Below are 16,637 nucleotides of genomic sequence, written 5' to 3'. Positions count from 1 at the left end.
TCGTGTAACTCCTGCGGTCGACAAGGACATTTTGCTGTCACATGTCGCAGAAAGGCGGTGAGCAATATCAGAGATGAACAAGTGGAACCGAACATTGTTGAGAGAAAAGTCAGTGATCAGGTAATGGATAACTGAAATGTAAATGTTAACTTTTAATGAGGAAATAAATTACTTCCAATGCGTGTTTCAATAGCAATATTTTTATTGTTTAGGTGTATGCTCTTTCATTGGGAGATGTGCTTGTGGATTGCTCACTTGGTTCATCGAATTCGATCAAATTTTGATCGACTCTGGAGCGGACGTGAATGTCGTCAGGGGCGCTGATTGGAAAACTCTCAAGGAACAGTATCTTGCAGGAACTGCTTGCTATGAATTAGTTCACTATCCGTTTGACAAAACGTACACGGATATGCTTCGAAAACCCTATGCAGATAGAGTGCGCTTTCAGGGCAAAGATTCAAGTTGTAGGTTACGACAAGCCTTCAGTAACAGCTGATTTCTTGGTTGTCAAGGACGGCAGACGATCCCTATTAGGCCGCTCAACCGCCAATGACATGGAGTTGTTGAAGGTTGGACCATCAATAAGCAACTGCGAGGAGGTGACAACATGCGAAATTTTTCCGAAAGTACCTGGGGTCAAAATTAGATTTAGCGTTGATAAATCAGTGCCACCGGTCAAGAATGCATACTATAATGTCCCGGCAGCTTTCCGCGATGCAGCGCGTTCAAGGCTGGAATTGATGGAGAAACAGGGAATAATAGAAAAGGTGACATCGGCACCTACATGGATCAGCGGTATGTCGGCAGTACCCAAAGGAAAGGATGATTTTCGTTTGGTAATAAACATGAGGGCACCAAATAAGGCCATCCAACGGGAATATTTCCGTCTTCCTCTCATCGATGAGATGAAAGTTAAGTTACATGGAGCTAAGTACTTTTCCAAACTCGACCTTTCAAACGCATACTATCACCTCGAATTATGTAAGGAGTCTCGCGATTTAACTACCTTCTTAGCGGAATGTGGTATGTATCGTTTTACACGATTAATGTTTGGGGTAAACTGCGCTCCAGAGATATTCCAGAGAGAAATGTCTCGTATTCTGGAGCCAGTTGAAAACAAGATTGTCTATATCGATGACGTTCTCCTGTTCGCTGAAACATTGGAAAAACTTCGGAAAACAGTCTCTCGGGTACTGGAAATCCTAAGACGGCATAATTTAACTTTGAACACAAGCAAGTGTCAGTTTGATCAAACTCGCGTTACGTTCCTGGGACATGAGTTGGACGCAGAAGGGTTCCATATCGAGGAGGCAAAAGTGAAGGATGTGCGAAATTTTCGCCCGCCAACGACCGTTTCAGAGCTGCGAAGTTTCTTAGGATTAGCCTCGTTCATTAGTCCCTACATTGAAAACTTTGCTGAGATTTCCGCACCGTTGTGGACCATAACGACAGCGAGAGCCTGGAGCTGGGGTGTGGAGCAAAGTGAAGCATTTGAGATGAGGTAAAATCGTAATCTTGGTTGCACTACTTCGCTGGGTTATTTCTCTGATCACGACAAGACCATTCTATATACGGACGCTTCTCCGACGGCACTCGGCGCCGTTTTGGTTCAAGAGAATGAACATAGTGTATCGCGAATAATCAGCTTTGCTTCGAAATCGCTTTCGACCACAGAAAAAGTATGCCCAGAACCAGCGTGAGGCCCTAGGAGCTGTATGGGCGGTGGAACACTTCGCATACTTTTTTGTTGGGAAGGCATTTTATTCTTCGAACAGATGCCGAAGGGATTACCTTTATTCTAAACAGAACTCGTGAGAACTCAAAACGAGCCTTAACTAGAGCGGATGGATGGGCGTTAAGGTTAAGTCCTTATAGCTACGAAGTTGAATACGTTAAAGGCCGGGACAACATAGCGGATCCCTCATCGAGGTTGTACCAAGGAAATGATCACCCGTTCGATGAGGAAAACAGCCCTTGGGAGATTGCTCGCCTCGAAGCAAACCCAATTTTATTTATGACAGAAGATGAAATATCAAAGTATACCGCGGAAGACGAAACGCTCCAGCAGGTTATAACTGCTATGGAATCCGAGAACTGGTCGAACCATCTGAATCGCTACAAAGCAGTGGCCAGTGATTTATACGTTCGAGATGGGATTTTGGTTAAAAAAGGTTGTGCTGTTATTCCAGAAAAACTTCGACAGAAAACGCTTGAAGTTGCACATACAGGTCATCCGATGTCTGCTAAATTTAAAAGTATACTTCGCGAGCGTGTTTGGTGGCCAGGAATGGCAACTGATGCCGAAAATTGGGTCCAATCGTGTTCAACTTGCGCAATAAATGGTAAACCCGAAAGACGAACCCCTATGGAACGCAGTTTTGCACCCAAAACCGTATGGGATACAATAGCTGTTGACTTTAATGGTCCATACGCCAAAGTTGGCGGCATTCCTATCTTGGTTATTATAGATCTAAGATCCAGATACGCAATCGCTCGTCCCGTCAAATCTACAAGTTTTGAATATACCAAACGAGTTTTGGAGGATGTGTTTAATTGGGAAGGATTCCCTAGAGCAATTAAGTCTGACAACGGTCCCCCATTTAACGGAGAGGAATATAAGTCGTTCTGTGCGCAGCGGGGTATCCAAGTGATCTTTTCAACACCATTCTTCCCACAGCAGAATGGGCTTGCTGAGAGCTTCATGAAAGTTGTCAATAAAGCAATGTCAACTTCATTTTCGGAAGGAACCAACTACGTTGAGGAGTTGCAATCTGCAGTTCAGGCCTATAATGCGGGTGCGCATTCAGTCACTAAGATTCCGCCAGAAGAGGCTATGCTTGGCAGGAAAATACGGAGAGGACTACCATTACTTGAGCGCGGAAAGTCTCGTCATGATGATAAGCTTTTGGAGAAGAGGGACTGTGAAGTAAAATTGAAGGCGAAGATACGGGAAGACGAGCGAAGGGGCGCAAGAAAAAGTAAGGTTAAACCAGGCGACTCCGTGATCCTTGAGCGTCAAGCACGGGTCAAAGGAGATGCTAGGTTTGGTGACAAGAGATACACTGTAACGGAGGAAAAAAATGGAAGTTTGGTACTATGTGATGAAAATGGCCAAACTCTCAAACGTCATGTATCGCAGTCAAGAAAGGTTTATAAGTGGCGAGATAATGAGAAGACCAACTCTACAGTTACAGCAAATACATCAGCCGGGAAGCCCTCGGATGCATCGTCAAGCCGTCCTTGTCGGGATAAGAAAGTTCCGTCCTATCTGTCAGATTACGTCAAAGTTATTGAAGAATCAGAGAGAAAACCAATGTAATTCGAATAAGTTGTTCTTAATAAAAAAAAACGTTTTTTTTTCTGTGTTGCCATATGAAAAATCTAACAAATATTGTTTGGTCTTATTTTCAACATGTTATTTGTTTTTAACTTTTACCAGAGAGGGGGGAAGATGTGTGGTATGCACATCCCTAATATCATGAGGAGCACGAACAGGTCTAACGAACAGCACCGATCCATCATCATATTTGACTCTGCTCTCGGACACCCGCATCAAGGCAGTCATTACGTTGGGGACTTCCATTCGAGCCAGTCGTGTGAGTACATGGTGTTGGGAATCGCGTCGGGCAATCTCTCAGTGATAGTGCGAAATGGCGAATCTTACAGTATTAATCAACAAATAGTAGAACAAGTAAATATTAAATCAAAAGTCATAATGGATCATTCTGTATAAGAAGACTCGAATGTATTGTAATCCCCAATAATTTATAAGTAATACAAACTACGAAGTATACCACTTGATAAAGTGTATTATGCTTACAGTTGGGAAAAAGCCTTTTCGGTAATTGAATTTTCTATCATTTTATAACGCGACGCGACTCACGTAAAAGATTAACAATCATTGAAGTCAGTTGAAGTGGACCTGAGGGCACTCAACGTTCAGGGCTACTGGAAGCGATTGGCCCAATGATCGAGTCCAGCGGAGAAGGATATTCCTTTCGGCGTAGGTTCATCGAAATATGTCAAAGTTAATGCATTGAAAAACATGGATCTCAGCATATTCTCCGGTCACACTCATCGCCACCGTCGTGTGTGCGACTGTACGGCAGCCAAAAAATCATTCCTACACCAACCATTCAGTTTCCCATTTATTCCAACACAAGTCGCTCTGACAGGCTGCTCAGTTCGTGCGTTACCGCATGAATGTGAGAGGACCATTTCAACGCGTAGTGAATTTTTGTCATTTGCTGAATAAATCAAGACAAAATTTCCAAAACGACTTATCTGCTTTTGTAAACATAGATTCAAACGACGATTTGACAAATCTGATAGCTCTCCCACGCAAACTAACACAATCAATAGATAGCTGAAGGTTTCCGCTACTTGTTGATTGTATTGGTTTGCGTGGGAGAGCTATCAGATTCGTCAAATCGTCGTTTGAATCTTTGTTTACAAAAGCAGATAAGTCGTTTTGAAAATTTTGTCTTGGAATGTGTACATTTTACTAAGGGTATGCGATAAGACACTTTTTCCAGACGAAACGAAACGAAACGAAATTTGAAATGTCTATGTTGATTCGAAACGAAACGAAACGAAAAATAGATTCACTTTCGAGACTTCGAAACGATACGAAATCAACGTCCAGTTAATTCGAAATTTTTCGAAACGAAACGAAATTTTAATTTTTTTCCGCGGAATTTTTCTTGAATTGATTTTATATTATGTACACTCAAAATGATTTTCACTCAAGAGTTACATGAAAACATATGCGGATATTTTCCATCTAGTTTCGATTGTAGAAGTTAAATGATTTGTTAGTCATGGTACTCACCGTTCTCAATTCACTAAAAAATGTAATTAATTTGAAGTGAATTGCAATTCCAACAAATACATAGATTTAAAGTGAATTGGCAATTATATTTTGCGCGATATCGATATCGTGCTAACATGTTAGCGATAATAATTCTCGTCCACTAGAAGACCAAAAAACAGTAATGAAATATTAATTCCATACTAAATGACTTAGTTTTGTAAATTGCTCTCATGATGTTTCTGTACAGTTCTTCATTGGCGATTGGTGCAAAATATAAATACTTTCTGTCTGAGTACCCCACTCATGTATTTAGATTTCATTTTCTTAAAGTCAAATAACTGCTTTGCGACCAATAACATTATAGTAACAGATGAAGCAGTCTGTGATAAACCACCGTGTTTCCGTTTACCATTGGCGAAAAGGTGATACCCCAGAATTTGTTGACCCACTTTCAAAGGAATTCATCGTGTAGTATATGCTCCCGAATCTGATCAATTTTAAATCAGTTCAGCTTTATATCAGTAACAATGTTTTTTTTTAGTTTGCCAGGCATGAAGAAATAAAACTTGTAACAACGAGATTTAATTTCCTTCCAGATTCAAGCTTCTTAGTCTTATATATTCCCATATTCTTATATACAATTAACTCGACGAACCAAGCTATTGCCTGTTTGTCCTTGTATATGTGTTTGTGCATATGAGGCATGCAATAATTGTTGTCAAATTTTCATTCTCAATCGACTCCAATTGAGTGCAAGAAACAGCTGCTATGGACAGTATGAGCCGCTCACGCCATTACAGTCAATTTAGGATTAGGAGAGAAAATTAGTTTGATACTCATTATTATGAGATTATAAGAGGAATGCTCTGCATCTTCGTGAGCGCCACGGGAAAGGAATCTTTGGTTTGTTGAAAAAGTAATTCATGTTAAGCCACCTTGGTAAGCGACTAAATATTTATTGTAAACGAAGTTATTTTGAAAACTCGAAGACGAAAACCGTGTTTCAAATCAATCCAACGTAAAATCATGTACTTCGTTTGAAGTTTTCAAGAATCACGCCACGACATTGCCTCTTTGACAAAGTTGTACTGGTCGAATTCATATCTGATAATATTTACACTCTGAGCCTGACGTCTTAAATATTGAGACGGATCGGATGACTTTTGAAAAAAAATGGTATAGAATAGTTAAAGATATTTTTCCTTTCCTTTTGGACATTTCTAACAACATACCGAAGACGTATTTGAACCGGTCCCAGCGAAAGCGATACATGTCACATTGAACAAATTTTACAGGACACATTTTTCCAAAAACTTCGAAAATAAAATTCAAAGTTGCAAATTTCTGCAACTTAAATGTACCAACGTTATGACTGATGTACCTCTAAAGGTAGTAATAAGAAATATGCGAACTTTCTTGACAAATACCATATTGAAAATCAAAATAGGGTTAACATCTGTTGCGTATACTCATAACCAGCATAAGACCAGAAAAGTTTCATGAGTTCTATCCAAACAGTTCTTTACATTACTGAATAAAAAAGTGGTACTTCCCGTTTACATGCCACTAGGATGGATATATCGTCCTACTGGTTAGAGAGGTGTCACCAACATTCCTGAATATAACAAAAATCATGCTACTTTTTTCCAGTTTATCTTATATTTAGTCGACGGTGGATACAATCCGCTCAGAAGCTGAGAAAATTGTATATAAATAAAAACAAAAACAGCTTTACCATATAAATTTAAACGCAGTATGAGAACAGAATAAGTCAGAGAACTCGTATACTATAATGCCGTAATCTGGAAAAGATACGAAAAATAACACGGTGTGTAGTGCTTCCCCGAGTCACTTTAAGAAGCTTTCGAAAATCAGGTTTTTCGTTTTTCAAACGTACCGCCATCGGGGGTGACAATGGGTCTGGGGGGTGAGAATGGGTCATCGCTCTCACCGGCATCCTGGAGGTCGGATAACAAAATCGTTTTAAAAGGTCTCTTATATTTTAGCCTTCTTGTCCTCAGATACATTTAATCTAATATTCAAACAATCTAAGTAGTTGAAACAGTGACCCATTCTCACCCCCATTTGACCCATTCCCCGACGACGGTATGCATATAAGGACTTGCATAAGGGATAAGCTCCAAACCACCAATACATGATTGCATTTAAAAACTAAATTTTCTGAATATTTTTTTGTGATAGTGTAGTTTATTTCTTCTATTTTTTTAAAGGGTTATAACACTCGACCACTTAAAAGTTTCTATATCGTAACGTTTATTTCTACCTGCCAATGTGTCACACCAGCAGATTTATGTGAACATAAATTGAATGAACCGAAATTGTTAATAGAAAAAATTAACATTAATTTTTGAAAACAGCTTTATGATCCAGGCTACTGGAGAATACTAAGTTGAAAAATAGAGCAGTTGTCATGTAAAACCATTGAAGTCTGTAGCAATCGAAATTGTCCCAACTGGTGAAAAACTGACAATGTTATAATCATTTCAAGTCCGTGGGCACCCGTGTACCCTTTCGTAAGGGTGTTTTTTTGTCGGTAACAAAAGGATTAATGTCATTTAAGTAATGTGACCAGATAAATTTTGTGTAAGCGCGGGACAAAAAAAAGTTCATAGTTTAATATGTTTTAGTAATACGCCTAAATTGAATCTTTCAATGTTTTATGTGTTACCAAAGCTTAGTTTGCTAACTGTTCGATAAAAGGCAGCTCATTTCAAAAGTCAAAGCTTTCTTCAAATGTTGAATGTACATGGAGTTTCGTATAATTTTGAAGTTTAGCAGTTCCCAGTCCAATATCTGAAAAACTGTTGCAATTATAGTGTATAGAATGTTGTTAGATTTTTTTTGTAGCAATAGAAGCAAAGATATCGAGCCTTGAAAATTGTTTTCCGAATAACCTAAATAACTCTTTATAAAATAACTAACAAAAGTAGATACTGTGATTATAAATTAATTAGATCATATTTTTCTTAACTGTCCGGGAATCGCTTGGTTCTGGACTGCTCAGGTAGTTCCGCTTCTGTTGTGAACGAGAAGCGTGCTTTTTTCGAAAATGTTGTACTATTTACAACGGCGCGAGTCCTCGAAGATTAAAATTTATTCTGTTTGATACTTTCACCTTCAGGAATATGATCCTATGTTTTGATTCCAATATATTTCCAAACAGGTAGGGGAACTTCTCCGATCTCCATCTCACTGTACATATATCCATCTCATCGCTAAACAAAGAAATACGGGACCAAATTCGTAGCTTCTTTTTGTCAACATGCGTGCTCACTACTGAAAAAGATCACAAAAATAATCAACAAATCAAATTCCTTTCCATTGCTTTGTTTTTTATGGAATGGAAATAGGAGCTATGATATGAAGTGGCAAACCGTCCCACTAATACTGAATAGATATCTGTTCAGAAAATCAAAAATTCCGTCCCATTTCAGATCTCTTGCGATTCTGCAGGGAGAGCATAGTGCTTGAGTTTTGCATGCAGAATCGCATCGATCCTCTTATTCGTCAAAAAAGATTTCGTTTCAAAAAGCACCAAAACCCAATAAAAGCATATTTTATGTTATCTATGGGTTTATTTTCCATCAAGGTAGAGAAAGTAAATTCGATTAATTCAACGGAGAATAACACGTAGAAATCAAGCAATAATGCAAACCGCGAGGCGAATCATGAACGATTCTCTGTGCCATGAGTCGGGTGGTGTTTGACTCGCGCTTGACTCAAATTTTGGAAAAGATTTAAGAATTTGAGTTTTTCCCAACACTGTTATCGCTAACTAATATCAACACAGTAAAGGTCGTCTTCTAACTGGAGTAGATTTTCCGCAAGATTTTGGTCCGCATGGCATTTAAATGGAGTGGAATTTTGGACGTTCCAAGCAATTACGCAGCAGGAAATATATGGAAGCGAAATCTGTTCACAAGATTCCCAGGGTATAAGGCTTGGGTAAAACAAACTATAGAGATAATTTAGTCTGGGTCACAAGAGAACATCTTAATCTTGAATTCTATGATCCATATGATTGCCTTACAAATCATTAGTCTAAGTCAAAATTATATTTTTCTTTAAATTTTATAATTTCTTTTAAAATACTAAGTAATAGTTAATAATGTATTCTATTTTTCTGTATTTCGCGGGACATTATCTAAAAATAAGTTGAATGCGGGACGTTTCGCGGGACGCATTTCAGCGCGGGACAAATAGTGAAAATGCGGGACTGTCCCGCGAAACGCGGGACGTATGGTCACATTACATTTAAGGAAAGGGTACTAATACCATGAATACCAATATGAATTATTTTGCGTCTGAATTCATTTGCTTTTTATTATTCTTCTATTTGGTGGATTATTATTTTATTTTACATTGTGTCAAAGATACATTTATGCATTCGTATTACACTAACAAATTCTTAGACCGCTTCTTGGTAGATTTTTTATCAGTTTTTTTCTTTTCCTTTTCTAACTCTTTCATCTTCTTTGCATTCGCTCTTTCGGCTGCTGCAGCTTCTTTCTTGATTTTATCCATTTTCGTTTCTCGGCTCTCTCTTGTTTCAATTTTGTTGCTTCAGCCTTTTGCTCTCGATTAATTGAATTTCTTCCAATCGTTCCCCAGCTGTCAGAATAGCGTGAGATTTTTGCTTATAGAATCGATGCTTTGGATTGCGCTTCGGGGTTGGTGGAGCTTCGAAGAAGTTCTGGGCATTGACATGATGTGATTCAGGGAAGTTTGAAATATCATCGAAAGCTGCTGGAAAATTGCAATTAATTTATTTTCATTCTTTAAATACAATTATAGGAAAATACACACATAAACAAACACGCCCAGAGGCATATACACATGCACACACGTAACTCTGTTTCCCTATGCGCATGCGTTTATGCGTCTACAAACACGAACGCATATATACACAAACACGAGCATACATATACGCATCCATACGCACACGAGCTTCTACACGACTTACCACTGCTACGTAAATCCAACTCATTATGTGGCGTCTCGGTTGCCGACAAGCTTTCTGGTGGGAAGGAGTAATAAGTTGGTTGTAGATCATCGTTCTCGTCAACATCAGATTCAATAATCGCTGCGTCCGCTGGATTGTCCATAACAGGCTCACGATTTTCCAAATAAGAAAATGAATTAAAGTTTAATTCACCTTCGATGTCATCTTCAAGAATGATAATTGGTTCATTAATAGCTGCTTCGTAGTCCATGTCTATGTCATTCAAAGCATTGAATGGTTGCTCTGAATCGTTCCTATCAGGCTGTCCAAGAGTGAGTATGTTATGATAAATGAAGTTCAATATTTGGCCTTCGCTGGAGAGTAGATTCTGGTCTCCAGATTTGAACATTTCTGCTTTCTCACTGCCGATTAATCTCAAGGCGTTTTCAATCGCCGCCGTTGGCACAAGAGTCATAGGCTCTGTATCCACAGGCAACGCGCATGCCGATGATGAATGGGGAACTGGTCTCAGGTGGGAGATGCTGGTCGAAATACATTTGCTGTAATCCACGGCATCTGGGTTGAACGGAAATAGACCACAAACACGAAATGCGTTGATGATTGTGGATATCTTGAAGGCAGATTTCATTGTCTCTTGAAAGAGCGCACCAAACGTCGGAATTGAAAGCCTTTCTGCCATGTTATCCGTTCTCCATATTTCGACGACCTTTCCCCAGCTGTTTTTAAGTGGTCTAAATATGGAGACATCGGCAGGCTGCAGTATTCGTGTTGCGTTAGGGTATAATGCAATCAATATTATGCCTAACTCCGAACATGCATCCGCTGCTTCGACGGCTGTGTGCGATTTGTGTCCGTCAACAAAATAACATACAGGGAATTTCACATTGGTTTTAACCAAGGCAGGATATAAAATTTTTTTTATATAAAGCGTAAAATTGGATGAATTCATCCAACCTGAGTCGGAGGTACCGAGCCCCCACTCCGACGGGAATGACTGAACGATGTCTCTACTTAAACGCTTATATGGCAGTATTACATCCGGTGGAATGATGGTACCATCGGCCGAAAATGTGAATAAAACAGTAACGTTCTGTTTTCCATTTTGATTTTCAACAAACGGAACATTTTTACACCTTTTGTTGCCAGCACCTTTTTTGGAGGAACGTTCATGCAGAAGCCAGTTTCATCTCCATTGAGAATTCGCGAAGGATCGTTCAAAATATCGGCAATATTATTTTCAACCAAATAGTCTTCGACAGTTTTGAACCATTTCCGAATATCCTGCTCTGAAACTTTTGCGCTGGCTGATGTGATTCCTTCTGGAGTCCTGAGAGTAAGCTGAGGATAAAACGCATAAAACCTTCAAGCCATTTCCGGCCTACAAATAAGTAAAAAAAAACTGAATAGTAAAAAGCATTGAACACAGGTGGAAGATAAATTATTTATGCTTAGTATATTGGATCCAAAAGCACTACCTCGTTTATGGTTGCAAACGATAGTGCATCGGTCAAGAATACTTGAACCGATGTTATAAAAATTGTGGTAAAAGTTTAAATCAGTAAAAATAATATTTTTGTGTTTAAGACGTTTTAAGGCTAATTTTGGGCTGTGCAACATTTCAGAACGAATTAACCATCAGCCCAAAACGTCAGGCCCATATATTAACTGTCAAAGGTTGAGTCAAGTGGCCTGCGGTATTTATCTACACGCTAACCTGGACCTACTCAGAATCATGTCAAAGTGACCCTGATTCGGCAAAACCGTGGTTACTCTAATTTGGGTTCGGGTACCTAAACTCAAATTTGGTAACCGAATAAGCGAAAAAATCTGGGTAAAGGCCACCTTACACCTCGGGAAAATTTTCCTCCGGATTTTGGTCCCCGTGCATTTTAAATGGGGCCGGGATTTTGATTTTCCGTGCCCAAATCCCGAAAACATCGCATATGCAAAAATGCATGGGGAAAAAATCCGCGGACCAAATTCCCGAGGTGTGAGGCTGCCTTAATCGGTACCCAGCTATTTTCGCTCCAGAAAATTATTATTTTGTAAAAAATGTTAAAGGAAACAAATTCCCCAAACGCATATCACTTTCCGGCTGTACCGACAATACTCCGCCGCCATTAATTTGACCATGCTTACCTTTTTCTTGCTGCATTCAGCAAAATCCCCTAGCATTTACTCCGGCATACGACGTCGACGCCATGTTGTTATATCCGAAAATGTTTAAGTCCCCGGTTACCCAGATTTCGGGTTCGTCTGACTCAGATCCATTTTGTTGACATACCCAGATTTGACAACTGCTAACATTGAAATTATTTCAAGTTAGCGTGTAATGCGTTTGAATCATATTACTGCGTACGTCAAACAAGACCGAGAATGTCGAGGAAGCATTTTTCATCTATTTTCAAATTTCAAATTAAACAATGTTTCTTCCGATTTGTGAGTCGAAAGAAAAACTGACGCGTTCAGAATAATTAACTTCATCGTTCCCTGAAAGAAAATCGAATATCGATTCTTCGTGTACACCCCATTTTTAGATTTTTTTGTTGTTCCGATCTGTACCAAATTTTCTGTATTTATTTAGGGGTTCAATTAACAACTTTTGTCAAAGTTTGGAAGCCTGACATGTTTTGTAGTTTCATATTGACCTTTTGTACCGAAAATACTGGGTTTGCGGACCCTGTTCCATGGCCATAGAATGACCAGTTTTGCCCTACCAAGAAACTATGGTGTTTTCTAGGTAACTTATGAGATTCTGAGAAGTTCGAGGTATCGAAAGACCGATATATTCCGTGATTCTATGCGCCGCGCAGTTTCGGTTTGTTCACAGCTTACGTTATAAGCCAAAACACGCAACGTGTAGGCAAAGTGTGATCAAAATCAATGATTCACATCATTGTGATATCCATCATTAAAATATTACTAACAAATTAGATACGAAAAAAACAGGACGTGATAGATTTTGGTTTATGATAAAACTATAATTCGATTTTAATATTTTAAAGAAGCATAAATATAGTATTTGCTTGTACATACAGAGAAAGGAATTTGAGTCATTTTATCTATATTATAAAAATTAATTCTTAAAAAATGTACAAATTCTTTTTCTGTTTGACTATAGTTGAGTATTGTTGAAATTTTTTACTTCACGACCCGGACCTATACAAACAGTAATCAAAATACAAACAGTTTTTTCACAATCGGAAAATTATTATACCAATTGGTCAACAGAATAATTGTGTAGAACTCATCATTTGATTAAAAGAAGGCAGATTTCATTTGAAAACATTGACTGATTTTGAAGAAGGAACAAACCCGTAATCGCCTTATACCGGGCAAATGTCTATTTCTAAAGAAGGAAAAACTTCCACCGATGCCTTATTCCGGGCAAACGTATATTTTTAAAGAAGGGATCACATTCACCATCAATAAGGAAACACATTAATCACTGCTTTTCACTGGACAAACCATTTATTTCGATAAAGGGTTGAATTGGTCAATAATAAAACAATACTCCCCCTCCCACACTCTCCCTCTTTTTCTAAGAGCATCCCCAACCTTCCTATCGTCGTCTCCTTAAGATAAAGAATGGGCATATAGCCATAGCAGCTAGCCCTCAACAGGATCTACAAATGTCAGATCCGAAGCAGAAGAAAGGAGAAGAAGAAGATAAAGAATGTGTGTTCCAAGCTTGTTAAAACCACAATCATTTTTTTAATATATTTTTTTGTTTTAACAAACTTCATTCAAAAATAGAGACAACCCCTTCCCCCATAACTTCCCCTACCTGCTTTGTTATCTTCTCCTTAGGATAGAGAATGTGTGCACCAAATTTGGTTGAAATCGGTCCTGGGGGTTAGGAGTTACACTGAATTGCTCGTTTTCTAAAGACAAGCCACCCCCCTTACCCATTATCCTTTTCTGAATAATACCCCTCCCTCATGACCCCTCCACCCTTTCCCAAAATACCCATCCATATGATCGGCTCCTCTAAGTGAATGTGTGCAAAATTTGGTTGAAATCGGTACTGGGGGTTGGGAGTTACACTGAATTGCTCGATTTCCAAAGACAACCCACCCCCATACACTACCCTTTTTTCAATGACCACCCCACGCTTTTGTTATCTTTTCTTTTGGATAAATAATGTGTGTACCAAATTTGGTTGAAATCGGCCCTGGGGTTCAGAATTTACTCTGAATTGCCCGTTTTCTGAACAATACCCCTTCCTCCAGACCACTCCCCCCTTTTCCAAATTATCCTCTTATATGATCATCTCCTCATAGTGAATATGTGTACAAAATTTGGTTAAAATCGGTCCTGGGAGTTGAAAGTTACACAGAATAGTTCGTTCTCTAAACACGCCACCAATCACTCCTTCCCCTTTTCCCTGTGACCCTTCCACCCCTTTGTTCCTATCCTCTTCTCCGAAGGATAGAGAATATGTGTACTATATTTGGTTCAAATCGGTCAAGCGGTTCAGAAGTAGTTAGCGAATATACATACATACATAGATTGGTTTATATATATATATATATATATATATATATATATATATATATATATATATATATATATATATATATATATATATATATATATATATATATATATATATATATATATATATATATATATATATATATTAAGGTGGCTCAAATTAGTATGGGAAAAACATATTTCAATTATTTTGATGGGTCACCCTTTTATTCAATTCTATTTGATGCCGTGATTCTCTGGACAAAATTTCAGCCAAATCGGCCAACGTTTGGGCGGTGCTGAACTCGTTGGAAGTTTATATGGAAAATATATGCAGGAACATCCAAAAACAGTGAATTGCAGTTGGACGGCGCAACTTACTATGAAGAACTATAATACTCATTCAAATTTTTAGGAACTTAATACAGAATGTTATGCAGAAAACCGCGAGAAGATTCGAGTTTGCCCGGCTGAGTTATTAGCATTTCTCTGCAGTGGGGTTTGAGCAAATTTCGTTTCTTTTACCTTTGAAAAGAAATAAATTCACCCCTACAACACTCCAGTAAAATGCTAATATCTTTGTGTAATAAGCTCTAATCTTCTCGCGGTTTTCAGCATTACATTCTGTACTTTATTTTACAAGAACTGAATGAGTATCATGGTTCTTGATCGTAAATTGTGCCGTCCAACTGCAAATCACTGTTTTTGGATGTTTCTGCATACATTTTACCATATAAACTTCCAACGAGTTTAGCACTGCCCAAACGTTGACCGATTTGGCTGAAATTTTGTCCAGAGCATCAGGGCATCAAATAGAACCGAATAAGAGGGCGGCCCATCAAAAAATTTGAAAAAGTGTTTTTTGAGCCACCCTAATATATATATATATATATAGATATCTATAGATTCTGTGGTACGAGACGAGCCAGCCTCGGGCGAGTTCAAGTCTCGGTCCTGTCTAAGATGTTTTCGGGTTGTACACATTCTCGACTCCCTGGGCATAGTGTATCCATTATACTTGCCACACAAGATACATACTCATGCAGTGGTGGGCATGAAAAAGCTTTATATTAATAACTGAGGAAATGCTAACTGAATACTAAGTTGAAAAGCAGGCCAAGTTCCAGTTGGAATGTAGTGCCATTGAAGAAGAAGAAGATCTATAGATTCATTATTCAGTTTTTACCTGGGACGTAGTTACGAGAAAGGTTATCTCTCGGGTGCTTGCGCAGGTACGCGGCGACTTTCGAAGCCAATCCCTTGCGCGTTATTGGAAATCCTCTCTTCTCCATGACCTGGAGCCACGAAACAATGATCGTTTCCTCGCTTGTGGATAATAAGCTGTCAGGTCCTGTGCGCCCTTCATGTTGAAAGTGTTCGCTAAGTCGATACTGCAGCGTTCCTCGTGGAATACCGTAAAACTTTTGAGCATGGTACTTCGTCATGGTGCCATCTCGAACTTTGCTCAAAATGCTCTTTAGGAAATCCTCGGAGTACGATTTTTTCCGTTTGCGAGATTCTTTGAACTTTTTAATATTTCCGGCGGGAGGTTGTACGACATCCGGCTCAACTGGTTCATCCAGTGACTGAATCACGGATCCGTTCGAACAATGAGGTTCTTGCACAAATGAACTCTCCAGCTCCATGTTCCAGAGATCCATTGTATATGCAATATCATCTAAAAACGCGTATAAGTTGTTGAAATATACACCATAAATTTTTAACAATTACTTACCTGGTTGTTTTTTGGTGTCCATGGTTTACACAGTTTTCAATTTCTAGAGCAGCACGATTTTTTTAAAAATTGAATCCTTGTTGTTTCAACTATTTTTTCCGACACTATTTACCTTTTTTTCAGGTCGCACAACATTTGAAAACATTCAAAATGTTGAAAGCAAACTAAAACTATAAAAGCATTCAAAAGTTATTGTTATTTTGTTTTTATATATTCAATAATGTAATATATAGTTCGCTAGGGATTTAAAGTTTTATTTTATAATTTAGCAATCATGCTACAAATATTTATATTACGACATTCAGTATTAAGGAATGCCTGAAAAGATAATTTGGTTCTAATCTAATGTTAAGCTAGAAAAAGTGACGTTTTGGATTTGACACTACAGTTCGACTAGGCCCTTTATAAATATCAATATGTTTGAAGTTGGAAATATACAGCTGTACCTGCATTTGAATCTGTGTTGGTGCGAGTCCTACGCAAATGACAAAAAGGATGAGTTTATTTATTGACTTCTAATAGGAAAATGTTGAAAAAAATCATTCAGTGACGTCACGCTCTATTTGATCTATATAGCAGGATACAGTGGATGATGTACGCACACTAATATATGACTTTATTATCAATGA

The 16,637-nt window shown here is 38.5% G+C and overlaps 1 protein-coding gene across 1 annotated transcript; it reads right to left on the bottom strand.

The window, feature by feature from the left end:
* Positions 1–9,383: 9,383 nt before the first annotated feature.
* On the bottom strand, positions 9,384–16,030 carry LOC134207390 (uncharacterized). The gene is made up of 4 exons (XM_062683114.1): positions 16,009–16,030; positions 15,460–15,951; positions 9,798–10,946; positions 9,384–9,580 (listed from the first exon to the last, which is right to left on the bottom strand). The coding sequence occupies exons 1-4, from the start codon at positions 16,028–16,030 to the stop codon at positions 9,384–9,386; spliced, it is 1,860 nt and encodes a 619-aa protein (XP_062539098.1).
* Between the last annotated feature and the right edge of the window lie 607 nt (positions 16,031–16,637).

The sequence above is a fragment of the Armigeres subalbatus genome, chromosome 1 (genome assembly GCF_024139115.2).
Source record: "Armigeres subalbatus isolate Guangzhou_Male chromosome 1, GZ_Asu_2, whole genome shotgun sequence".
NCBI classification, from domain to species: Eukaryota; Metazoa; Arthropoda; class Insecta; order Diptera; family Culicidae; genus Armigeres; species Armigeres subalbatus.
The sequence above is the reverse complement of the archived record's forward strand: the minus strand, read 5'-3'. Positions and strand labels throughout refer to the sequence as shown.

Bases quoted from the DNA above. Each gene is read 5' to 3' on its own strand.
- LOC134207390 (XM_062683114.1), bottom strand. From the start codon at position 16,030: ATGGACACCAAAAAACAACCAG. The intron at 15,952-16,008 runs GTAAGTAATTGT...ACGCGTTTTTAG, and splicing joins GGACACCAAAAAACAACCAG to ATGATATTGCATATACAATG. The intron at 10,947-15,459 runs GTAAAAACTGAA...CCTCCAAAAAAG, and splicing joins TTCTCGTAACTACGTCCCAG to GTGCTGGCAACAAAAGGTGT.